The following is a 22,919-nucleotide window of genomic DNA, read 5'->3' on the forward strand; positions in this document are numbered from 1 at the left end:
CCAGACATGGAGAGAGGATGGGAGGTTTTTGAGCTGAATTTGACCGAAATTCAAGTTTTAAGGATATCGTTTGATTCAGTTTTAGACTGAGTGCCTTTTTAATCTACTCACTAACCATTCAAATACTGCTTTATTACACATGAAAGTCTTTTGGACACTAAAAAAAAAAAGAATTACGGGTTCTCTTGTAAGCTTTTTCTGCAATTATCAACTATTTCTGTGTTTTCCTCAGCTCACAGCTAAATATTTTGAGTCAAACCACTGTTTTCAAGGCCCGAAACGACACTCGAGATGGAAGTAGAAGCAACAGAGCATTTTTAAAAACCAATCCTCCTAAAATGTAAAATAAAGAATTATATTATTACCGGCGTGTCGACACAAGCTCCAGAGCGGAGAAGAAACGAGCGCAGCCAAACACAAAAACAAGATAAAACTCCCTTTAATATGCAATGAGTCATTTTCAAGTAACCTTTTTTCCTAATGTCTGTTGGTAACAAAACAATACTGTATACAAACACAAAATTGCTACATTAATGTAAACAAGATATAAAAATGATCCTTATGGTAATAAAACAAGTATTTGCTGCAGAATTCCCCTTTTTATGTAAATTTTTTTCTTAGACCAACCTCCACCAAGCTCACGGTTAAAATTTTGAGAAATATTCAAAAACAATATGGCAACATAACATTCAAACACCGATTTTTTTTCTCTTTTTTTTTTTGTTTTCGTCATAACACTCAGAAGTTCAGTGGTTTGATGTTTCGACCGGTGGAGTCTCATGTACACGTCAGCCATGCATTTTTGATATTGCATTCATTTACTTAATACACCATTATATATTAATGTGTTTATCCTGTCATTCCAAATTTGCCTCATTATTTTTTTTTTTGTTGTTGCTGAGAGAGAAGCCTGATGACGACTGTCGAAGAAGTTTGTCATGCAATCTGACCATTCTGCATCTGTGTTTACATTGGTGTGTGTGTTTGTGTGTTTAATAGAAATCATAAGAACAACAACATGAACAGAAACCGAAGAGACTCTACTAACGGACTGTTAACTGCTGAAGCTGACACACTCGTTCAAGGCATTAGTGAGACAGTTTCCGTGCTGGCGTGAGGAGCAACAAGGTGGCTGAGGAGGACATTTTTTAAAAAACAGGACAGGGAGATTATCAGGATCCAGATTCGGTGAGGGGTTTTCACAAGTTTGAGGAGGCGGTGGTGGTGGAGGTGGTGATGTGGGGACTGTAACAGGCTGAATGCGTCCGTCCTGCCAGGCTGGTCCCGGCTGTGGGAGGACGCTGGAAGTTTTGTTGTTTTTTTTCTTTTAAAAGAGAGCAGAGAGAAAGAGGCGGAAGGGAGACGGACCTACACGGAGGTGCAGGAGGAGAGAAATAAGTAAGTGGCGTTTGATAGATCTATGATGAGAACTGACTGGACTGGGAGATGAGTCTATGATAAGATGTTGGACATGAACTCGTAGAATCGTTTGGAGTACTGCTCCGGGTTCACTGTCGAGATCTCGGCCCCCGCCTGAGGAACAAAAAGGGAAAATATGATCAAGACCAACAATGTTTGTTTTTAAAAGCTTCAACAATAATTGATTGCTAACTATTAAATTAATCATCAACTATTTTCATATTGATTTGAATAATTTTCTATAAATTCTGTAATTACAGCTTGTGCAATGTGAATATTTTTGCTTTCTTTCCACATTTATGAAAGCAAAATTCTTTGGATTGAAGACAAAAACACAAAATATTTGTCATCTTGAGCTTTGGGAAACACTGATGCACATTTTTCACCATTAATAATCAGGATTGTTCTTTGGTATGATGATACACTGAAAACAGAAATTAGGTCCTCAGTGTAGAGGTAGGTGTATGGTTTGCTAATATGTCGACTGTTTAGACTTTATAAAGAATTTCAGACAGAGTGAGAGTTGATTTCAGTGATATGGAGCGACTGTTAAGCTTGGGGTAATATGATTAATGGTAAATAATTTGCTTTACATGCTTGACTAGACTTAACTACGTGATAAGCAGCACAACGATGATGTTCACAGCTAAAACTGATCATTTTCATTTTTTACTTTTTTGTCAGTTTGTGGGGGTTTATTTGATACTTTATTTTTATTAATATTATTTATAATATAAGAACAAGAACATAACAGTTACAGTCGACATTAATACAATATTACAAATTCACTTACAATTGAGAATAAAATTTTAAAAAACAAATAACAAAAAACCTTGTCATTGTGGTTCCCAGGTTGGCACAAATCATGCATTACACATTCTTGACCATTTGCCCCATCTAGCAGAACAGAATTCTGGTTGTAGCCTTAACATGAATGTTAACCTCTCCAACTTATTAGTTTCTTTCATAACTTCAAGCCAGTCCTCAACTTTTGTAGGGTCGGTTTGGAGCCATTTGCGAGTGACTGCTTTTGTTGCTGTGGCAATAAGAATTTTAAGTAAATATTTGTCATTATTTGTCAGGTCTATAGGTAGAGCTCCAAAGTACAATGTTAGCATTGTTTGGGATATTTTAAAACCTAAAATTTGTTCAATTTTCAGTCTGACATCAGTCAAATAGGGTCTTATTTTTATACAGGACAAAAAATGTGTGTATGGTGAGCACCATCTTCACTACATCCCATCTGACATGTAGAACTGGCTGAATTTATTATTGGTTGTTGCTTTGGAGTTACAAAATATCGTACCATGTTTTTCCAACTAAACTCTCTCCAGTGAGCAGAGCAAGAAGTGGTATAAACGGTCTTACATATATTGTTCCATTGTTCCAAGTGATATGTCCATATTTGTTTCTTTCTCCCATCAAATTCTAATATAATCTGTTGAGGTCCCTTTACTAATTATTAAAGTTTGGTACAGCTTGGAGACAATTGACTTGTGTGCCTTAGTATAGGCTTGAGAGATCAAAATTAGTGACTCGTTGAGTTTTGAATTTTCTGGATTTTGTAATTTTGAACTTACATATTGTCTTAATTGTAGATATCTAAAAAAATCTATTGATTTCAATTTATATTTTGTCTGACATGTTTGAAAACTTGGTAAAGTATTCTTGTCAATAATCCTACAATAAGCAGTCATTCCTTCCTGAATCCAATCTTTAAATTTTGAATCCATTTGATTGGGCTTAAATTCTGAATCAAAAGCCACCCATCTAAGTACCCAAGTTTGCTTCATAAACTTTAGTTCCATCAGTTTGTGTTTTAAGAACTGAATTACTAATTTGGTGTAAAAATGTCAAGAAACAGAAAAAGCCCTCACTTTCCCAGAATCAAAGTCTTAAACAAAATATTTTCAATGTAGAGTGATATAAAACAGTGACTAACTAGAAAAAGACTGATGGGTCAAACTCTGAAGTTCAAACAGTTTTGGGGCATTTTTGCTCTTGTCACATTTTTACTCACTGTGGCATCATTTTTCAATTTTTTTTAACAAAATTCTTTAACTTATTGGAAACAGCACAACAATGGCTGGAAGCTGAGAGAACTTAGAAATGTCTTCTGTGCAGTGTGACATAGTTGGATTTCTTTGACGCTTTTATTTTCCAATAATTGAGAAAAACTGGCATCTATATATTTAACATTTTTCCAAGTGCCCAAAAGGCATAACATTTGTCTTAAATATGTTTCTGCTTTGCATGTATTAATCTGTTGTCTATTTTCTTATACAGCTATATTGCAATTGAGACCTACATACTTCAATGTATCCTGAGTTTAAATCAAGGTTGATTGAATGAATCAACAAACATGCAATCTGTGATTTCTTGCATTGCAATCAGAGTAAATCATTCAGTTAAAATTTGGTTGCATGGGGTGTATCCAGCAAAGCTAACAAAGGTATCGCTGCAAACTGCAGACATACAAGAGAAATGTCTTAAAGTGAAGGCTAAGTTTCTATTTATCCAAAACTTGTGTTCGAAGCAGCTGATAACAGCACGTCACAGAGGAAGATTGCAGCTGATGAGGCATACTTTTTAAGTGCAAGCACTATTTTAAGGGCATTTCAGTAAATACATTTTAAATGTGAAACAACTCTTCCCAGAGACATATAGTGTGTTTGGAAAGTTAAACACTAAGGTGTTATTCATCTGTATTCTGGTAACTTCAGGCCTTTTCTTGTGCAGCCACAGATTGATGGATTGTGATGCAGTCTGAACACTCACCCCGTGTTTCACAGTTTTGGCAGCATGTGCAGCTTTTTTCTTAGCGTCATAGTGCGTAAGGATGTCGATGATCGCCATGAAGTACACCTCCTTTTTCACAGCACCTACCGCAAAAAAAAAAAAAAAAAAAAAAAAACAAGACCAGGAGGTTTTAGTTTCACATGGAGACAAACTATCAAAGCTGCATGCCATTTAACCTTCCTGCTCCACTGCTTAGTTGTGAGTACTGTGAGTAAAAAGACAATCTTCACTATCCCTGAGGTGCAATTTGTCCTACAGTCAGTAGTAAACAAAAAAAACCACTCTAAACCTAACAATAGACAAAAATAGTACTGTTAAAGGATGATAGTGGCAGAGGTAAATGAAAAATAAGTAAAAATAGTTAAGTTATATGCTGCATGCCTGGTAGTTAATTTTCTACTTACTTGACCACATATTTAAAACTACAGCTATGCTCAGTAAGTCAGTCGGGACAATAAATACGATGCTCACTGTCGTGGCTCTTGATTGCGTAAACATCCACAGAGGGGTCGAACTCCCCGGGGCTGAAGAACCCCCCACAGTTGAGGGGGTTTCCGGGGCTGTCGGGAGGCGTGCCAAAGGAGCCGGTGAGCACGCCGCCTCCCATCCCGTCGTTCTCGTACTCGTCCTCCTCGCCGCCGCCCTCCACATCCATCTCCTCTTGCTCTGCTCGCTCTACGTCATGGATCCCCACCAGGAGGCTGTAGTCCATGATCTTCAGGGTGGCCAGGAACTAAAACACACAGAGTACAGTGAATTTAATGTTTTACTGGCACATTTTGGGCTTCTGTGAGGCTCAAAAGTAAAAACTTACATGGTGACAGTCTTTCATGCCAAGGCTTCGCTTGATATCACACAAAACTAAGTGTTAAGAGTGAGATAACTCATCTTTTTAAGGTTATTAAAGTGAGGTGGACAACAGAAATCTTCCTTTTAATGTGAATTCACTGAGAGACAAAGGAACATAGTGATACTATCAAACTCTAGCGATGGGTTGTGCACTGGGTTTCTGCAGGATTCATCTTTTTTAAGACCTGTTATGAGACATTTAATACTTTTTCACAGTCATATTAATCAAAGAATGACAGAAAACCTGTGAAAGTCTTGGCTGTATGTAACAACATTTCCTGGAAATATAATGAACTAATTCACATGTCATGGTCACAGATAAGAGGCAGGTAACTGATTTAGAATCGATCCAACTGAGAATGAATCCAATGAGAGAATAATGTGGTTTTATTAAAACAGAGTCATTGAGCTTTCCAACAACTGTGACTAGCAGCAGCTGTAATGTTTTTCTGAGGCGCTAAATGAAACATGCTCCACTGTTGTTCCAGATTCATTGTATACAACGTCTTCTGACAGTCTGGAACCACGTTCAAAAAGTTAGAATGAAAATATATTCAAAAATGTTGTGCATTAAATTGAAGAGTCTTCATTGTCTTCTAAGGCTTGAAACTCAGTTCATTGCCTTTTGTTTTCTGTCCTCGTATCTATATTTTTTGGTACAGAATCTGAGAGAATACTTTTGAGATTTTATTTTAGAGTGATATAAACATGTTTCAACAGGTTCCCTTTTAAAATTTAACAAAAGATGCTGCATTTTTAAAAGTGAAATCAAGCAAGCATACAAACATTTAGCAAAATAAAGTAGAATTACAATTCAAAAACTCTGTGCCACAGACACATTTCAGTTTCTTCTGAAGCAAAAAATACCAAATTTGTAAACTCAATATAAAGGTGCCTTGTGGAGTTGTGTTGCAATACAAAACGTATGTTTTTATTCAATATTATTCACCAAAATGCACACAATGAATGGCATTTCTTTCCTCATAAAACATAACTGCAAAACTGAACTTTAAAAATTGCACTGTTTACGTTAATATTTACATGTAAGCACTCTTCTTCTGTGAGTTTTTTGTGTTTTTTGCTAATGCGTCTCCTCGCTTACCTAAATCTTAACTCTCTCTCTCAGCCTGATGCGAGGGAAAAGTGAAGGAAAGATGTGAAGACGAAGGTGATAAAGCAGCCGAATCAGAAATCTTTTGTTTCATAGCACCACTATTAAGCAAAACAAGTTACTTATGATGTGCTGCACAGTGGGGTCACTTGTTAAATCAAACCGACAGGTGCTGCATTTATACATTATGCTGTTTGACAAAAGATTTCTGCATACGATACAGCTGTGTTTCCTATTTCTTCGTGGTAATATAAAGATCATTCCTGGTGACATAAGGGCAACAATTTCCACGTGAAAGCAGTAGAGAAGAAGCAGAAGTTAACACAATGAAAACCACCCACTGGCTCCTTTCTGCATTTGTAGAGCTCTCAAACTAAGTGACTGCAGAAGTGTAGGGCTGCGACTAACAACCATTTATCAATTCTTCCATTGACTATTTTTCTCATTAGTCTAAATGATTAATTGTCCTCGGAAAAAAAAAACTGATTAATGTAAGTTCATTTCGTTTTGTAAACTGTATGCTGTTGTATGATGCAGCCCAGTATGAAATGTAAACAAAGGTTTACAAATTCAAGTGCAAAACTGTAGCATTAAACTTGCAACATAACATAAATAAAAAAAGACAAACTCCTATTTAAGCGCCTGTTAAGTGCAACTCCAACAGAAATCCAAGTTTCTTTTAAACTGTTTGCAGTGAAAATGTTCAGTCTGTATATGAAACAGTGCAACATGGATATAGAAAATTTAAAAGCATCTTTTCTTCTTATTGTGTAGTTGTTCTCTGACTTTGGTAGTAGCTTCAAATTCTACGTAAACAGAACCAACTTCACAGCTGTCACCTTTGATTTGTGCTTAGTGATTTTGTCGGACAACGTTGCAGTTTTAAAATCTGGATTTTAGCCATAGAGGAGCAACTTGAAGTGACGGCTGGTTAACGTGTAATAATATTCCAGCACTATTTCAAACCAATGCTGCTGTCTGACAAAAGAAACAGAAAAATATGCAATTGAGGACAGCATGATTGGGAATTCAGCTGCATTATCATGCAGCGTATGTGAATACAGAGTGCAGAAGAAGCAAAGCATCTCTGTGCTGATGGGCCTTGTGTTTTCTCTTTAGGTGTTGGTGCTGCTGTGGTCTGAAATTCAAACTCTGCACTGTGCACACACTAAATGTTTGCTCTGCGATAATCTCAAGTTCTCCCAGACTTTTGAAGCCTTTGAAACATTTACAATGAATTGAATCGGACTTTGCTGCAGCCGCCACTGTCTAAAACCGTAGCTCTGACTGCAGCTGATCGGTGACTGAAGCCAAAAAAGACAAACCAAGACACAACAATAAGAAAATATTGATGTTTATGCATCGATATTGCCGTCAAATAGAAGCAGCAAACACTAAAATTGAGACCCACTTAAAGAGAAAGCTCCATTAGAGGTCAAAGACTCCACTCCACTTAATTTAGCGTCAAAAAACTGATACACAATAACAGCATTTTTAAAAAAATAACTACAGTAAATTGCATATTTGAGCAATAAATTGAATGAAGACATTAAATAATACCGTCACTTAAAATTACAGGGCTCTGACTCCTATTAAAATAGACCTACTGCACCTAACGATTACTTCTATGATCAATTAGTGATATGTATAAATAGTTTTAGTCCAAAACCAAATGATATTAAATTTACGACATTAAAGAGAAGAGCAAATAGTTTTGTTCCTTTTCTGAATTAGATGCTGCCCCCTTTATTCTATTTTTTTTCACATTTTTTCTTTTTGATCATTTTTACTTCTACATATTTCCATTATTTCTTCAAATACATATTCAATGTATATACGTTTCCCTATCTGTTAATTTTAACACATTCTTTTTTTTTGCTTGGTTTGTTTTTTTATATACCTTGGTAGTGTCATTATAATAGGCTGTTCATTCAATATTTCTTAGCGCCTACGTTTATAAAAATCTAAAAAAACTGTAAAACAATGAAAGTTATTTGCAATTTTTTATTCCTTAGTATGCATAATTTTCCTTTAAGTAACAGAAAATTTCTAAAACAATGATATTTAGTAATTACATATTGGTTTAAACACAGTAAAGAGAGTGTGATTTTTTTTTTTTAAGAAATTGTTTGGAAAAATCTTTTTTAAAATCATTTGTAGTTCTTCATATTTCCTTCATTGCTTCAAAAAAACCCCCCAAAAACTAGACCGTATACATGCTTCTCCATCTATTAATTTAAACACATTTGTTCATTTACAGCTCCACAGCACTACTACAGGTCAAGAAATCTACACAGAACATTAAAACAAACTAATCTCACCATAAAATCTGTAAAACAAATTTCTTTCTTGAAAAAACAGTCTCAGTATTGATGTTATGTGCAGACAGATACAGAGAATAGGCCTCTCAGTCAACTTTGCTGTAAAACTGATCAGTTCTACAGCGGAGAAGGAAAAAACTGGAATGTATTTCTTACCTCGACGTCCCTTTTTAGCTTCTCCAGAAAGTACTTCTTGTTGTCATCTCCTATCTGCAGCTTCTGGCCTTCATTCAAGAAGTCGTTGTCTTTAAAAGTGGGGAGTTCTTTAGCCTGGAGAAGAAACAATATCATTAAACAGCTGCAAGAAACATTTTAGTTTAACATGTTTTATGTTCAAACCAAATCTGTTTTATTTGGTTATTAAACTTTTAGAAGTCTAGGAACCACACCTACATCTGCAGCTGTTGCAGGATTCAGAGTGTGCGACTATTCATACAGGCATAATTATTATAATACAACAAGAGTTTAAGGTCAGAATCAACAGTGGTCCTTAAATGTCTGACTAGACAGTGAGACTTAATGACCGTCTACTGACACACCAAACAAGCGTGTTACGCTCTGGCAGCATGAGGCACGAGGTTCTGCTAGAATACATCTGCTTACTTATAACTACTTAATTTAGCCATCATTTGACAAGTTTGCTGCTGGGGTGAGCTCAGGGCAGCTATTTCTGTCCCATCATGTCAGCAGCCATCAGCACACAGATATAAAACTCACCTTCTCCTTGTCACTGGCTTCCCTTGAGACCGTAGAACCCTGAAAAAATAAGAACAAAAATAGAATTAATTGAAACCGGCGCAGCATACATCAGAGGAATCGTTAGCATATTATCCACTGAAACTGAGACGGCGTCTTTCTAAAACTGTCAGGCTAGAAAGCGAAGGATGTTTTCTCCAGAGGATTCTTGGCAGGAGAAAAGGCGTGTGCTCTGAAGGATTTATTTATTTTCGGTGTGCCGCACTCAAGTCTACTATAAATCATAATCTTCAGTACAAACTGAGAATTATCAGGCTTTACCAATGACCTGGATTTATAATCTCCTGCAAGTACACCACAATGAACCTTTAACTAATCAAATTCCCTGACAAAAATATCTGCAAGATTTTAAACATTTAAAGAAAAGTCATCTGACAGAAAGAGGTGCTGTTGGTTCAGGAGTCTGCAAATCAGTAAGAGCAAATCTGTCGAACATTCACACCTAAAGCGAACACACAAAATTAAAATCATGTATGTGGTCATGGTTCAATGACTGGGCCAAGTTCTCACTCTCTTTTTAAGTTGAATTAGGGATTCAAAGATCAACAAAAAAAAAAGAGTTGGATATCTTAACAACACAGTCTTTTTCCCCATTCAGAATAGGCCTTTAGTGGGTAACTCAAGTAAAATCAAGTTTACACCGTATTTGACAGAAATCAATGCATTTTCCTGATATTTCTGACCATCTGATGAACAAAAATGTTTATTATGTTTGAGTGAATGAAGCCCCAGTCAACAAAACTGGTTAAAAATGTATTATGTTTTCATTCTCAATTCTTATCTGATCTATACCTGCCATTGGTGATTTTACTTTGAAGGAGGTGCCTGAAAATTCTATGTTTAAACATTTCTCTATGCAGGAAAAACCCTGCAGTAAGTCAGTTAATCATTAAAAAACACACAAAAAAAACACCTGCTCAAAAATACAACAGTATCCTTTTAAAAAGACTACAGCAAATTACATATTTAAACAAAAAAGTGAATAATGAATTTAGATAATACCCTTACGTTACAAATTTCTGACAATCGAGATTTTGGTTCTGTACTATCTGATGTGATTATTTACAGTTTTACAGTTTGTTTGTTTTATAGTCAACGTGTAAATCAATATTCAATTTCCAGTGATTTTACCAGTTATTATTGGTAATTTACCAAAACAGGAAAACTCTGTACAACAGTTTCAAATAGTTTAAATAGTTCAAAAAAATTATAGACCATTTTTCAGTACTTAAAATACATCATTTTTCTTTCAAAGAGCAGCCATCTGCAAAAATAATGGCATTGCTGCTGATTTAAATACAGTAGAGAACAGTGGCTCAAACGCTGTAAAACGAGCAAACTATTACTGAAAAAACAAAATGCAAAAATTTCACACAACAGTGAAAAAGTGAAATAACAGTTAAAAATTATTTTAAAATTTTCTGTCCTCAACATACAAAACTTTCCTTAGAAATAATAGCAAATACCTGCAAAATAATACTGTTTTGGCTGATATAAATATAGTAAAAACAGTGTAACTGTCATTCAAATGTTGTAATGCTTTAGCGTGTTGTATTTTTTTGCTTTGCTTGTTTTTTTATGTCAATTCATTTTTTGCTTGTGATTTTACTAGTTATTATCTGTAATTTAACCATCAAGGAAAACCTGTAAAATAACAGTAAATTGTTGAAAAAAATAAGAGTTTAAAAATGATTCGAGTTTACCTTTAGGTCGTATTTGCGGTGTACAGTGAGGCGATGGCTGAATACATTCCGGGTCACCACCATGTACGTCTCCACTCCGTCCACTGTTAGCCTGTACATGCCCAGGAACTGAGGGAGCAGCGTGTTGCCATGACACTCCACTATAAACTGCAGACAACCAGGGAAAGAGTGGGAGTGAGGAATCAAATATACAGTATGAAAGCTCATTAAAAATGACCTTAGCTCAGATCAATCGGCAGAGCTGCATGATTTATATGCATGTTTAACCCTCTGAACTCCAAGCAGTTTCTGGGTGTTTTGTTTTGCTTCCATCTCATTTTTACTCACTGTGGGCTCAATTTTCACTGCAATTTAAAATGCTGCACCTCTGTGGAAAAAGCCCAACGATGACTAGAAGTAGAGGAAACTCTGTGTTTTCTGTGCCTGTATGACACAGTTATAATTCCATCAATTATATATTGCATTATATAAACTATATATGGCTTTATAACTGCCTGTTGGAGCTACAGACTCAGACAGACGGAACAACATTTTGGATTTAGAAAGCGACAGTACACATCGGACACGTCTTACAGTGATGAAATAAAATAGGGGGCGCTCCGTAGCTCAACTGGTTGAGCGGATGACCCATAAACAGGGGTTAGAGTCCCCGACACAGCAGCCATGGGTTCAAGTCCAACCTACAGCCATTTGCTGCATGTCCTTCCCCCACTCTCTTCTCCTTCCTCCTTCCTTACAGCTATAAAAAAAAAGGCTAAAAAAGCCCAAAAAATAACTTTAAAAAATTAATAAATAAAAAGCAGGCAACACAACATCCTTCTTACTCTCCAAAGTACCGTGAACGTCGGAGCTTTTCGATCCTCCAGCATTTAAAAATTTCACCCCGGGGCTCGGTACCCATCTCTAATCAGAAAAGACCTTTGATATAAAGGACACATTTTGAATATTTTATTGAATCTGGTTGGTGCAAATGTTTTTCCTTCTATTGGGGTTTTAAAAGAGACATGCAGAATAGAGTGATGGTGATGAAATTTCACAGCTACAAACTTAGACTTGGAGAAGTTTTCCAACTGAAAAGCCTGTCACAGATGAGGAGTTGACGAACCACCAGAAAGTTGAAAATCTGAATATTCTATTTTTACAGTTTGTATTTATGGTGAACTGTGTGTGTAACATGCCTTACCAATACACCAGCAAGTTTTGGAGTTCAGAGGGTTAACTTCGGAACAACAGACAGAAATGTCGAACTATTTTCACTAGTTAATGTTCCTGAATTTCTCTCCAATAATCCACTCTACATGTCTCCACATTGAAGATACTAAGGTGCTAAATCAGAAATCAGAGCCTCTACCTGGTGATATTTCTTTAGGATGTTGTGCATCTCAGCGATGTCCTCACTGGACACGGTTTTGATTACAAAGCGGTGGTCGTAGCTGGAGAGGAAGCGGTTGCCAAAGCGACCCTGGGAGTCACTGTTGAGCGGGGCGCTCCGGGTCAGAGAGTTCTGACAAAGAAAAGACATTAATACTTCAAAGCAGAAACTTCAAACTCCCTCCAGAGGAGCTGGGAAATTTCATTTCATTTCATCCCATCAGTGTCTGCTGGATCTTTTAGCTCCAAGCAGCTCACCTGGTAGTCCTGGTCATCAATGCAGAACCTCTCCCTCAGGTTCCTGAACACCATGGGACAGTACTCTTTGAACTTAAAGCGACTAGGCAGGTTTTCTCTGACAGACGAGAGGAAAAAAAAACAGTCAGAACCACAAAGAGGTTCATCACTGAAAATGAGGAACAAACAAGACTAGGTGACTTCAGTCTGTTTGCAAAATGTTTGCTTTGTTCTGTTTGGATCCTGAACAGACACAAACACGAAGCAGAGTTGACATTTAACGAGCAGTGAACAGCAAAGTGAACTCTACATCTCATTTTAATTTAGATTTGAATCTACAAAATTGACATTTTGTGGATTTAGACTCTTTTGCATTGACCTCCTGTATTCATAGTGGCAAACAGCAACATGGAATTCATTTTGTTCAAGCAAAGAAACACAAAAAATATGATCATAAACAACAGCAAATCCGTTCTATTTTGACTAAAATGACAAACTGTTAATAGTTTTTGCGTCACTGCATTGGTTATTTCACAATGAATCCACAATTTTGGCTTAAAAGGACAGATAGAGTTGTGATCAGAAATTTCTTCAACAGAACAGAGAAATGTTTGTGCTTTCAAAATATTCTGCAAATGTTTGTCCCCAGAGTCAGAAACAGATTCAGGCAAAAAACTCTTTGAAATACGCTGCCTCTTTCTCTTGGAATAATCCATAGAACGACCTGAAATGATCACAACTATTAACTATGGGAGAATTAAAGCCAACTTTAAAGGCTCCAATAAACAGAAATCTTGGTGGGTTTGCTTTAAAATCATGTTTGCAATTATGACTGTTTTTGGTTTGGTTTCTATTGCATATTGCATTTATATTTGTCTAATATCTGCTGCTGTCTTGGTCAGGTCACTATTGAATAACGAATTTAAATCTCAATGAGGCTTTTACCTAATTAAAGCGCCCAAATTATGCAAATTTTACAGGTTCATAATTTAATTTCTTCCTAAAACATGTTATGTAAAAATCCTGGATTTCAAATGAGGTGCTTCAGGGAGCACAGTTTTCTGCAGGAGGGTATCACTCCCTTTAGTGTGGATTTTGGGCTTTGCGAAGAGTTTCACACGCACAAAAACACTATTGAGCACAATAAAGGAAACACAAAACAGCAAAGAGCATCATATAGGGTCTTTAAATAAGGTAAATAATAATAGTAAATATATATTAGCAGCCGTAAAAGTGGTCTGGCAGGTTTCAAAACATCAAACTCATGGCAATAACCCCTTGACACCTTTATTATACAATTATATTTTAAAAAAAAAATTGTGTTTTTGATTTCCAGCTGATGCTAAATTAAGTGGAGAATGTTAATTTGTCTATTACACATAGAACAGATATATATAATAATAATAACAGATATGTAATAATTTAGGTTCCACTCCGACTGGTCCTATGAGAAGCCAGTGCTTGCAAAAGGTTCCGAGGTCCGTACTGAATATGCACAAACCGGCATTGGGGGAATGGATACCCTACAGTGTTCGATCGGCGTCAAGGCGTTAAAGACCCCAAAGCATGTGCACATAACTGCAGCTGCATCAGTCAAAGCAAAGTGCCAGACTAATTTTTTCACTGGGAGCACTGGTGTGACCAACTTTCTTATTAAGTCCCACCTTCGACCTGGTCACAGGGAAAACACATCACTTGTTGAACATCTGCTTAATCAATAGACTCTACATTTACCGATGTTCCCTAAACGCCCCACAGTGCAGGCTGCGGTAGATGCTGCTTGGTGTCTGTGGTGGACTCAGACAGGGGTTTGACCAAAGACTACTTTGAAAAGAGTAAAATGGGGCATTTTAATTTCAGATCTGTCCAAGATTAAACTGATTTTTTTCTACATGTGCTGTTTCCTATGAGTGGAAAAAACAGTGCAGCTAGGTGGGGACTGTATTTCATGAGAAGAGCGTGTATTTAAATGTAGATACCATAGCCGATTGTGATCATGTAAGAGTGGGAAGCTAAAATCATTATTGTGATTAATGTTAATTTAATTTTGTGGCACAACTACTGCGTTACCTGTTATAATTGAATGAATTTCCTTTTTCCTTCCCTGATTCAGTATCTTCCAGCCTACAGCTGTGCTTTGGTCATCAGGTGTCTGAGTCTCTATCTCTACCAGCCGCCTCCTCTTTCCTCATTTTGTTTTTAAATAATCAGCTACAGACCACTGAAATTATAAAAGCACTACTTTTCCACCACACAGTAGCCACATGTGCTGGCTAGAGACACTAAAACAGTTTCATGATCATCCTACACTCACATAAATGCAACCACTTGAAATTTCAACTTCAGCACTCTCAAAAAAAAAAAGGTATTTGAAAAGGCATTATTATCAGTATACAAGACCAAAGGGACACGTTCCTGTAGCTCATAAAGAAAACACTGCACAGTCAGTGGTTCTACTCTGCTACTTTTACCACGAGGATGATTTGAAATGCAAAGCAGCTCAGTTAAGTGTCCAGCGGAGCTTTGACAGCAACCTGTGTGAGTGTAACCTGAGCCTGCAAGAATATACACGCCGTCTCATTATGGATTCACTCTGAACACAGCAAATATCAGGCTATTCGAAGGTCTGCTGCAGGGCTTTAGTGTGCAGGTGGACTGATCGATTGGTCGATACGCTCTCATCTGATGAAATCCTCATTGGCTGGACATTAAGGCGGAAAGTGCTATATCAACAGACGTCTAGGACTAATCTGGTATTTTTGGCGACTGGAGGAAGAAGACTACCGAAGAACGCCCCCGAGTTTTCACAGCTTTGAACTCTATGGCTGCATTTTGTTACAGAAGACGAGTGTAAACTTTGTAAACAGCAGTTTGTGTATCGCAGCTGAACAAGCAACATGTCAGATCATCTAAAAACAGCAGCTAACTTGTGTGTTTTAATCCTCAACAGTTCTTGCGTTGGATCACTAGTTGATATATTTTCAGAAATCGTATGAATATGTGCAGCGGCTCAGCTCCCAGCCTGTTTTCGATATAAAATAACCAGGCTCAAATTATTTAATATGCTGCAGATACTAGCTTTATATGTTAATTTAGAATGTATTTAGGTTAATACGGTTAGCACGTATACATCTCTCAGTGCTCTGTGGAACATGTACTTAATCTACAGATAACGTGCAGATTTATTTCTCAGCCTCCAATTGATCATTTAGTTGAAGATTTCAGTCCACCAAGATTTTTTTTTGGACTACAGCCTTGGTCTTCTTTTGAATAAATGAAGGGATCTAAAGAGTACATAACCAGTCATTTTTAACCATAAAAACAGGCTTTATCCAGCTTTGAGAGTTTGAGCAAAGACATCCAAACATCCTTTTCTGAATAAACCTATCAATCATTGTGGCAGTGGCAGAAGGCGTTTTGAACTCTGGTGGGGGTTCGACCCTTTGTGTTTACTCCTGGATTACAGATTTTGCCTTTGACATACTGCAGTGACGGTGCACGAGCTGTTGTACCTACTTGTTAAATAGGTGGTTGTCCACTTTGATCTTACTGTAGGCTTTAAAGTCATCTGGCATCAGCATAACTGGTACAGGCACATTACTTAACTCGTTAATCTGGAGGAGAGAAGTGAGAAAGAGGGAAGGATGAGAAAAGAGCCCAAAGAAAAGTGCAAACAGCTGATCTTCACACAAACAGATTGCACTTTTTAAATAGAAATAACAGGAATCAAAGGAGCAATATTGGCTTTTGCAATTACAGGTTTAAAACAGACTCCTACGCAAAGTTCTACTGTTGTGCAATTAAACAGATCTGGGCTCTAAACATCACAACATAAAGCATAACCCTGATAAAAATATGTACAAGAATTACATTTTGCCCTGAAATTTGGCATGTTTATGCGACTACAGCTCGGTGTTTAAAAGCAGCACACATTGTCAGTTTTGTGTGACACATTCAGCCAAACCTCTGAGTGTTTACCAGCACCAATGATTAACTCTGGGACCAAAGAACACGCAGACAGTGATTCTTGCTGCTGCTGAGCCCCCAGACACTGATCTTATCTGCTGAAACTCATCCAGAGCAACAGCTCACACTGATGAAGTTCACAAAAATCTCCATGCAGATTACTTTGATCACTAAAAAACAGGCAGCAAAGGGACAGTTCACAGTCATAGCGCTGCTGTTTTATAAATACCGGCTCTGTTACTGCTGTTGTGATGCGCACAGCCATACATAAGATTTAATTACAAACTTTTACCTCTAGATTCATGACATAAATTTTAAAAATTCAGCCACTAAAGACAATTAAAATATCTTAAATTTCAAAACACATTTTGCTCATAGTTTCTGAACTGGATTTTCAACAACTTAACAATCCAGTCTGGTAGCTTCCTTGTAGCTGGGGGCCTACGTGAATTCAGAGGTGTTCTGCAGAATTACATTCATCACAAAGAGTGGAAAAACAGTCCAAATATCAAACCCGGTGTTCTGGTCAGTGACAGAGCACAGAACTTCCTCAACTTAAATTTCTTGTGAATCAGTGGGTAGTTGTCTTGCTGGGGATTAACAGCATCAAACAGGTGGTGTAGAACATCACCTAAACACCAGCCGACACTGTGCTGAAGTGAAATCCTCCAGCTTCGCAGCGAGGGCACGATTAAAAATGCATACAACTTCTGACTGGAAAAAGAAGAAGGCTTTGATGATAAGTCTGTTTGATGTCTTGAATCGGCTTCCCACCCACACCTCAAATCATCAGGCCTGTGTGCTGCACCCACACACCCACTGCCAAAGTTCACCCACTGAATACTGGAAGATGCTGCAGTGATAACCATATCATTAGCTGCTTCCTTAATTCGCCAGCAGTGTGCATTTTATTTGCAGCGTCACTTCATTTTGCTAGCCTGTGAGCATTTGTAGTTTGAGCAAAGAAAAAATCATTGCCTCAGCAGCAATTACTGACTTTCCAACAGACCCAAATACTACAAATTCATCCCAGCTAATCAGGCAATAATGTACTTTAACTGACATGACAGACACCATGCTGTGTCAGTGAAGCAACAATGCAGCACCAGCTGTTCTCCAAGTCAGCACAAATCAAATAACTTAACATAGCACATACTTGTGCGTCACATCTGAGAGGTTGCTTTTCACACCTCAATCAAACTAAGCAACAGTTCCTGTACATTAGGCAACAAAAGACCAAAGTGGTCCATCCATCACTGGTGTCCAAATCTGCCCTTCGCTGAGCTTTTCATAGCCACATGCAGCCTCAGCCAAAAGTGAATGTGATAGATTTTCTGCTCTATTTATAGTGGAATGATGCGATGGGATAAACTGCAGTAGGTTGATGCAGGCGATCGAGCACAGGAGCGGCACAAATGCAAGGAGGGAGCAAGTTTATTTGAACAATGGGCACCAGGCTGCTGTGTGCAGCTGGAAATCAGAGGAACCTGCTGCTCCGCTGCCTGTCACACCCCTCCCACTCCACGCCTGCACCACAGCAGCAGCAGCAGCAGCTCACGACTTCTCCACACTTCAACATCCATGATTTCTGATTGTTATCCCAGTGCTGCCTGTGCAAACACACAACCTGTCGCAGATGTTGCACATTTTCTGACAACTTAAAATCCCTGCAAAACGAGGTCTTCCGGCACAGCAAACGGCGGAGAGCCACGGAGGCAGCAGCAGCACAACAAACTGTAGGAAAACGGCCACTTCACTGCTCCTCGCCCGGTCAGCAGATTAAAGTCCAAACACACTGCCAAACATCAGGAGAATTTCCACGAAATAGACAAATCACACGGCCGACTTAGAGCATCAAAGCTGGCTTGACAGATGAGAGCAGCTGGCTAACAAGCTAGCAGGCTAACTAAATCAAAACAGCAGCGTTAAGGAGACACTGGAGCGGTATTTACCGTATGGTTGACACCCCACATTAAAACGCTGAGAATGGGTTCGCTTGCACGGAATAATTTCACTTTCTGTCCTATAAAATGCTTCTTTTTCGTCTTGGTTTTGCTGGCGCTGACAGGCGCTGCGCTGGTGCAGTTGGATGACATGTCTCGGGAATTCAGGGTACGCAAGACGGCGCTCACTGTGGCTCACAACGGAAACAAAAATCGGGAAGTTAAGAGCGTTTAAAAAGATCTATAAGTGCATCGTGCTCGTCGTCCAACTCGCAGCGGGTCTCTGGGCAGGATGACCGTGTTGTTGGGAGTCAGCGGTAGAGCATTTTGCGCCGTCACCACCCTTCCTCCTCCCGAGCAGGCCGCGGCGGAGTCCACGGAGCAGCTAGCCGGCCATCGGACTACAGCGCTGCCTCTCTCGGTTAAAAACGACCCGGAGCGGTGAACCGTCGCCGAGCGGCTCCTCTTCTGTCCCCTGGACGCCTGTGACCCGAAACTGGAGCGCTGCCGCGTTACTTGGAGGTGAGTAATCCCGTCATGATGAGCCTCAGATTGTTGTCAGTCGCCTCCAACCAGCGCTGCGTTCGGGGTCTCCTCAAGATGGCGTCTGTGCTGCACATCGCAGTCAACAGCGCCTCCAGCAGGCCGCCGGGGGAAGTGCAGGGGCTCCCACATTTTAACCAGTCTGTAAGTTAACAGGCAGCCCCAACATTGAGTCTGTGGGAGATCTACTGACCAAAAACACCACAGCAGATGATTTATTTTTTTTTATCCTACCTTGAAATGACCTTATTATGCTAATAACACGGTTTATTGCAAATTGCAAAAAACAAGTAAAACGGAAGGACAGAAAGTAGTATTTAGGCGATTTTAACCTTTAAAGCTATGATTTGTACTATTTGGTTCGAATAAACCTATAAAAATTACAAATAGGTGGACATAAAGTAGTATTTTGGGTAAAATAAACCTTTTAAACCACAACGTGTTATTCATAAAGTACTATTTGAGTAGAATAAACCTTGTAAACCATAAAAAATTGAGTAGAAAGTACTATTTTGGTGGAATAAACTTTTACAATTGTAAATACATGGAAATAAAATAGTATTTTGGATGGAAGAAACCTTTAAAACCATAACTTATTAGTTTGAAAGTAGTATTTGGGTTGGAAAAAACCTATAAAACTATATTACTTAGACACAAGTACTAATTTGGATGAAAAAAACCTTTTAAACCACAACATGTTAGTTATAAAGTACTGTTTGAATGGAATAAACCTGTAAGTACTTGGATAGAAAGTACTGTATTATTTTGTGTGGAATAAACCTTTAAAACCATAACTTTTCTTGTGTTGTTTTTTGTATTTGCTGCTGTAACACTGAATATTTCCCCGCTGCAGGATCAATAAAGGTTTCATCTATCTATCTATCTATCTATCTATCTATCTATCTATCTATCTATCTATCTATCTATCTATCTATCTATCTATCTATCTATCTATCTATCTATCTATCTATCTATCTATCTATCTATCTATCTATCCATCCATCCATCCATCCATCCATCCATCCATCCATCCATCCATCCATCCATCCATCCATCCATCCATCCATCCATCCATCCATCCATCTATGAGGACTCACAGAAGGGATAAATAATATCATTGAAAAATCCACAAAAATAAGAGCCCTGGTGCACTTGACAATCCAAAACCACACACTAAGCCGGGTGTGGTAATGTTCTGTCACTCAGCTTTAAAAACACACTGATATGTTGATCAAAGGTTGACAGGTGATGTGTTTAAAGACAAACCTGTTCACGATTAGCACCTGTTTATGAAATCACACATATGAAATGAATGTCACGTTAGACCGTACCATCAGCAGCTATCAGCACCATTAAACTCACAGTTCTCTATTGAAATAAATAGGAAATAAGTGTAATATTATTCTAATTTAAATCAAATTTGATGCAGCTACATGCAAACACCACATACCCCTGCACAGGTTCTGGTTTAACAATATTGTACAAAGGCCTTGGAATACTTTCACACATCACATGCAATAAAGTCTGAAATGTTCTGCAGAATTACAGCAAATTCAAATAAATATATATACATGTATGAATATTGGAAATATACCCTGGAAATAAGGCAAAATGCAAAGTCCTCTCGTCTTATCCACTGCTGAAATCAAGTACTGAAGTACTACAGTAAAGCATTAGAATATGAAGCTACAATACAAATAAAATGTTTTAAAAGCCAAATACCTCTTTTTGCTCATTATATTGAGCATCTACATGTAAGAACAACATCGGTTACATCTAAGAAAATGACAATAATGATGAGACAAAAGACAGTCGGCCCTTAAGAGGACATGGAGTTTGAAAGACGAAGGTGTTGAAACATGCTGATGCATCAAGCTGCATTATGGGAAATGTAGGATCCAGGGTATTTTGGAACCTCTGTTGCTTTGAGCTAGACCATTTTTCATGCAAGGGAATGCAGTACATCACACTCAACAAAAAGCAAAAGAAGTAGAGGACTTTCACTTTGAAAAACTGCTGCATGTTCCTCATAGATGTAACAATGCAGACGTAATGAAGGCACCAACTTTTGCATGAAAATTCACCAGAATGCAGGAAATTAAGGGTCTAATTAACTGACAAAAATGCACATTTTACCATAGCAACAAGCTGATAAAACGGAGAGAATCATCAGATTTCTGACAGTCTGTGAATACATCCTGTGTGAACATGTTGTACCATCAGGAAAATTAACCAAATCTAAGCTTAAAATTATAGCATTTCATCAAAATCTGTTTATTCTACACATCAAAAATCTATATAAAAAAACCTAAATATTTTGTGCTCCTCAGTGCAAATGAGAAGATATTAGTGACCAACAGTCTCATGACAAACATTCAGGGACTTTTCAGATGAACTGCAGGATGTGTTTACGCTGAGCAGAGAGGAGACGACGAGAGAGATTGAGAGGAAAATAAAACATACTGGATCAATAATATAAATGGCTCAAAAACAGCACAGAGAAACAAGTTGTTAGAAGATACATTCAGCACGGTGAAACATCTTCCTACAGTTAATATGCAGAGTAGAGTGTAGAGGTTGTAAAAATGCAAAGAGTAAAATATCTGTAGTATGTAGAGTTACCAGTTTTGTCCAGGGTTGGTAACACTTGGAAATGGGATACATGGCTATTTTTACACACAAATACTTAAAAAAATCTTCTTTTCTTTCTCTTTATGATTGATTGTTTTTTTTAAAATGTGTTAAAAATGTTATACTGCACAGAAAACATTTCTGAGTTCTCTCTCCTTCTAGTGCTGTTTCCATCTTGCCTATCATTCTGGACATGAGGTGCAGAGGAGTATGAAAAACAAGTTTGGAGAGGTTGTAAAAATGTAAATAGTTAAATAATTACAGCATGTAGAGTTACCCTTTCTGTCTTTTGTTCTCGTTTTGTTAACACCTGTAGGGCACTTAGAAAAATGTTGGGCATCTCCAGGGTTTTTTTTTTTTCATTCTTGTACAATAAATATTCAAAGAAATTCGACTGTCTTATGATGTATGTCATTTTAACTGTATCACACTGCACAAAAGACATTTCTTTCTTCACTTCTTCATGGTTGCTCTGTTTCCACAGAGATGCAGGACTTTATATTGTAGGGAAAAATAAGCCCACAGGAGCAGAGACAACCAACAGCGTTTCTGTTTCGAGCTTGTCAGAGCTGTTTTTCTCCGGTTTATTTCTCTGTACGTTGAACATTTTGTGCTTGGGACAATGCAAGAAGTGTGGTATTGGGAGCTTTTTCACTTTTTCTTTTTATAAATGAAACAACAATGAATTGATTACAAAACAAACTGACGGACTCTGGTAGCAGAGTCCAGTCAAATATCTACCAGTACTTTGTGTTATTTTCATTGTCGACTGTTTTCTTGAGTAATCAAATGCACAGAAACTGCTTGGGGTTCATTGGATTAACCAAAAGTCATCATGTTTTCAGCTTCTCAGAGCTGCTTTTGTCTAGTTTGTGTCTTTGTATGTATTTGTGTTTGGGACAATGTAAAAAAAAATGTAGTTCTGGGAGCTTATCATAGTTTCCTGACATTTTATTGATGTAAACAATAATTAATTCATTAAATAAACTAATTAGCAGATAGTAGTAAAGTCCAGTGAAGCATGTAATGCTACTTTGTATTTTTTTTATTTTGGATTATTTTCTTGAAAGCTCAAAAACAGCTTGGAGTTCAGATGATTAAACCAACAGTCCTTCTGTTTCCAGCCTTCAGAGCTGCTTTTCTCTGGTTCATTTCACTGTACACTGAACATGTGTGTGTTTGGGACAATGCTAGGAATGTGGTTTTGGAAATTATTTATTAGCTTTTTTTTTTTTTTTTAACAGTTTCTTGAGGATTTTACAGATGAAAC

General features: G+C 37.7%; 1 protein-coding gene across 1 annotated transcript; it reads right to left on the bottom strand.

Moving 5' to 3' along the window:
* Window positions 1-423: 423 nt before the first annotated feature.
* On the bottom strand, window positions 424-19,082 carry LOC111575053 (phosphatidylinositol 5-phosphate 4-kinase type-2 beta). The gene is made up of 10 exons (XM_023279961.3): window positions 18,485-19,082; window positions 16,083-16,180; window positions 12,588-12,684; window positions 12,310-12,462; window positions 10,959-11,105; window positions 9,217-9,255; window positions 8,656-8,769; window positions 4,690-4,951; window positions 4,198-4,301; window positions 424-1,533 (listed from the first exon to the last, which is right to left on the bottom strand). The coding sequence occupies exons 1-10, from the start codon at window positions 18,626-18,628 to the stop codon at window positions 1,453-1,455; spliced, it is 1,239 nt and encodes a 412-aa protein (XP_023135729.1). The 5' UTR covers window positions 18,629-19,082; the 3' UTR covers window positions 424-1,452.
* Window positions 19,083-22,919: the final 3,837 nt, after the last annotated feature.

The sequence above is a fragment of the Amphiprion ocellaris genome, chromosome 4 (assembly GCF_022539595.1).
Source record: "Amphiprion ocellaris isolate individual 3 ecotype Okinawa chromosome 4, ASM2253959v1, whole genome shotgun sequence".
Lineage (NCBI taxonomy): Eukaryota > Metazoa > Chordata > Actinopteri > Pomacentridae > Amphiprion > Amphiprion ocellaris.

Bases quoted from the DNA above. Each gene is read 5' to 3' on its own strand.
- LOC111575053 (XM_023279961.3), bottom strand. From the start codon at position 18,628: ATGTCATCCAACTGCACCAGCGCAGCGCCTGTCAGCGCCAGCAAAACC. The intron at 16,181-18,484 runs GTAAATACCGCT...TCTCTCCTCCAG, and splicing joins TGTGGGGTGTCAACCATACG to ATTAACGAGTTAAGTAATGT. The intron at 8,770-9,216 runs GTGAGTTTTATA...TTTCTTCTCCAG, and splicing joins AAGCCAGTGACAAGGAGAAG to GCTAAAGAACTCCCCACTTT.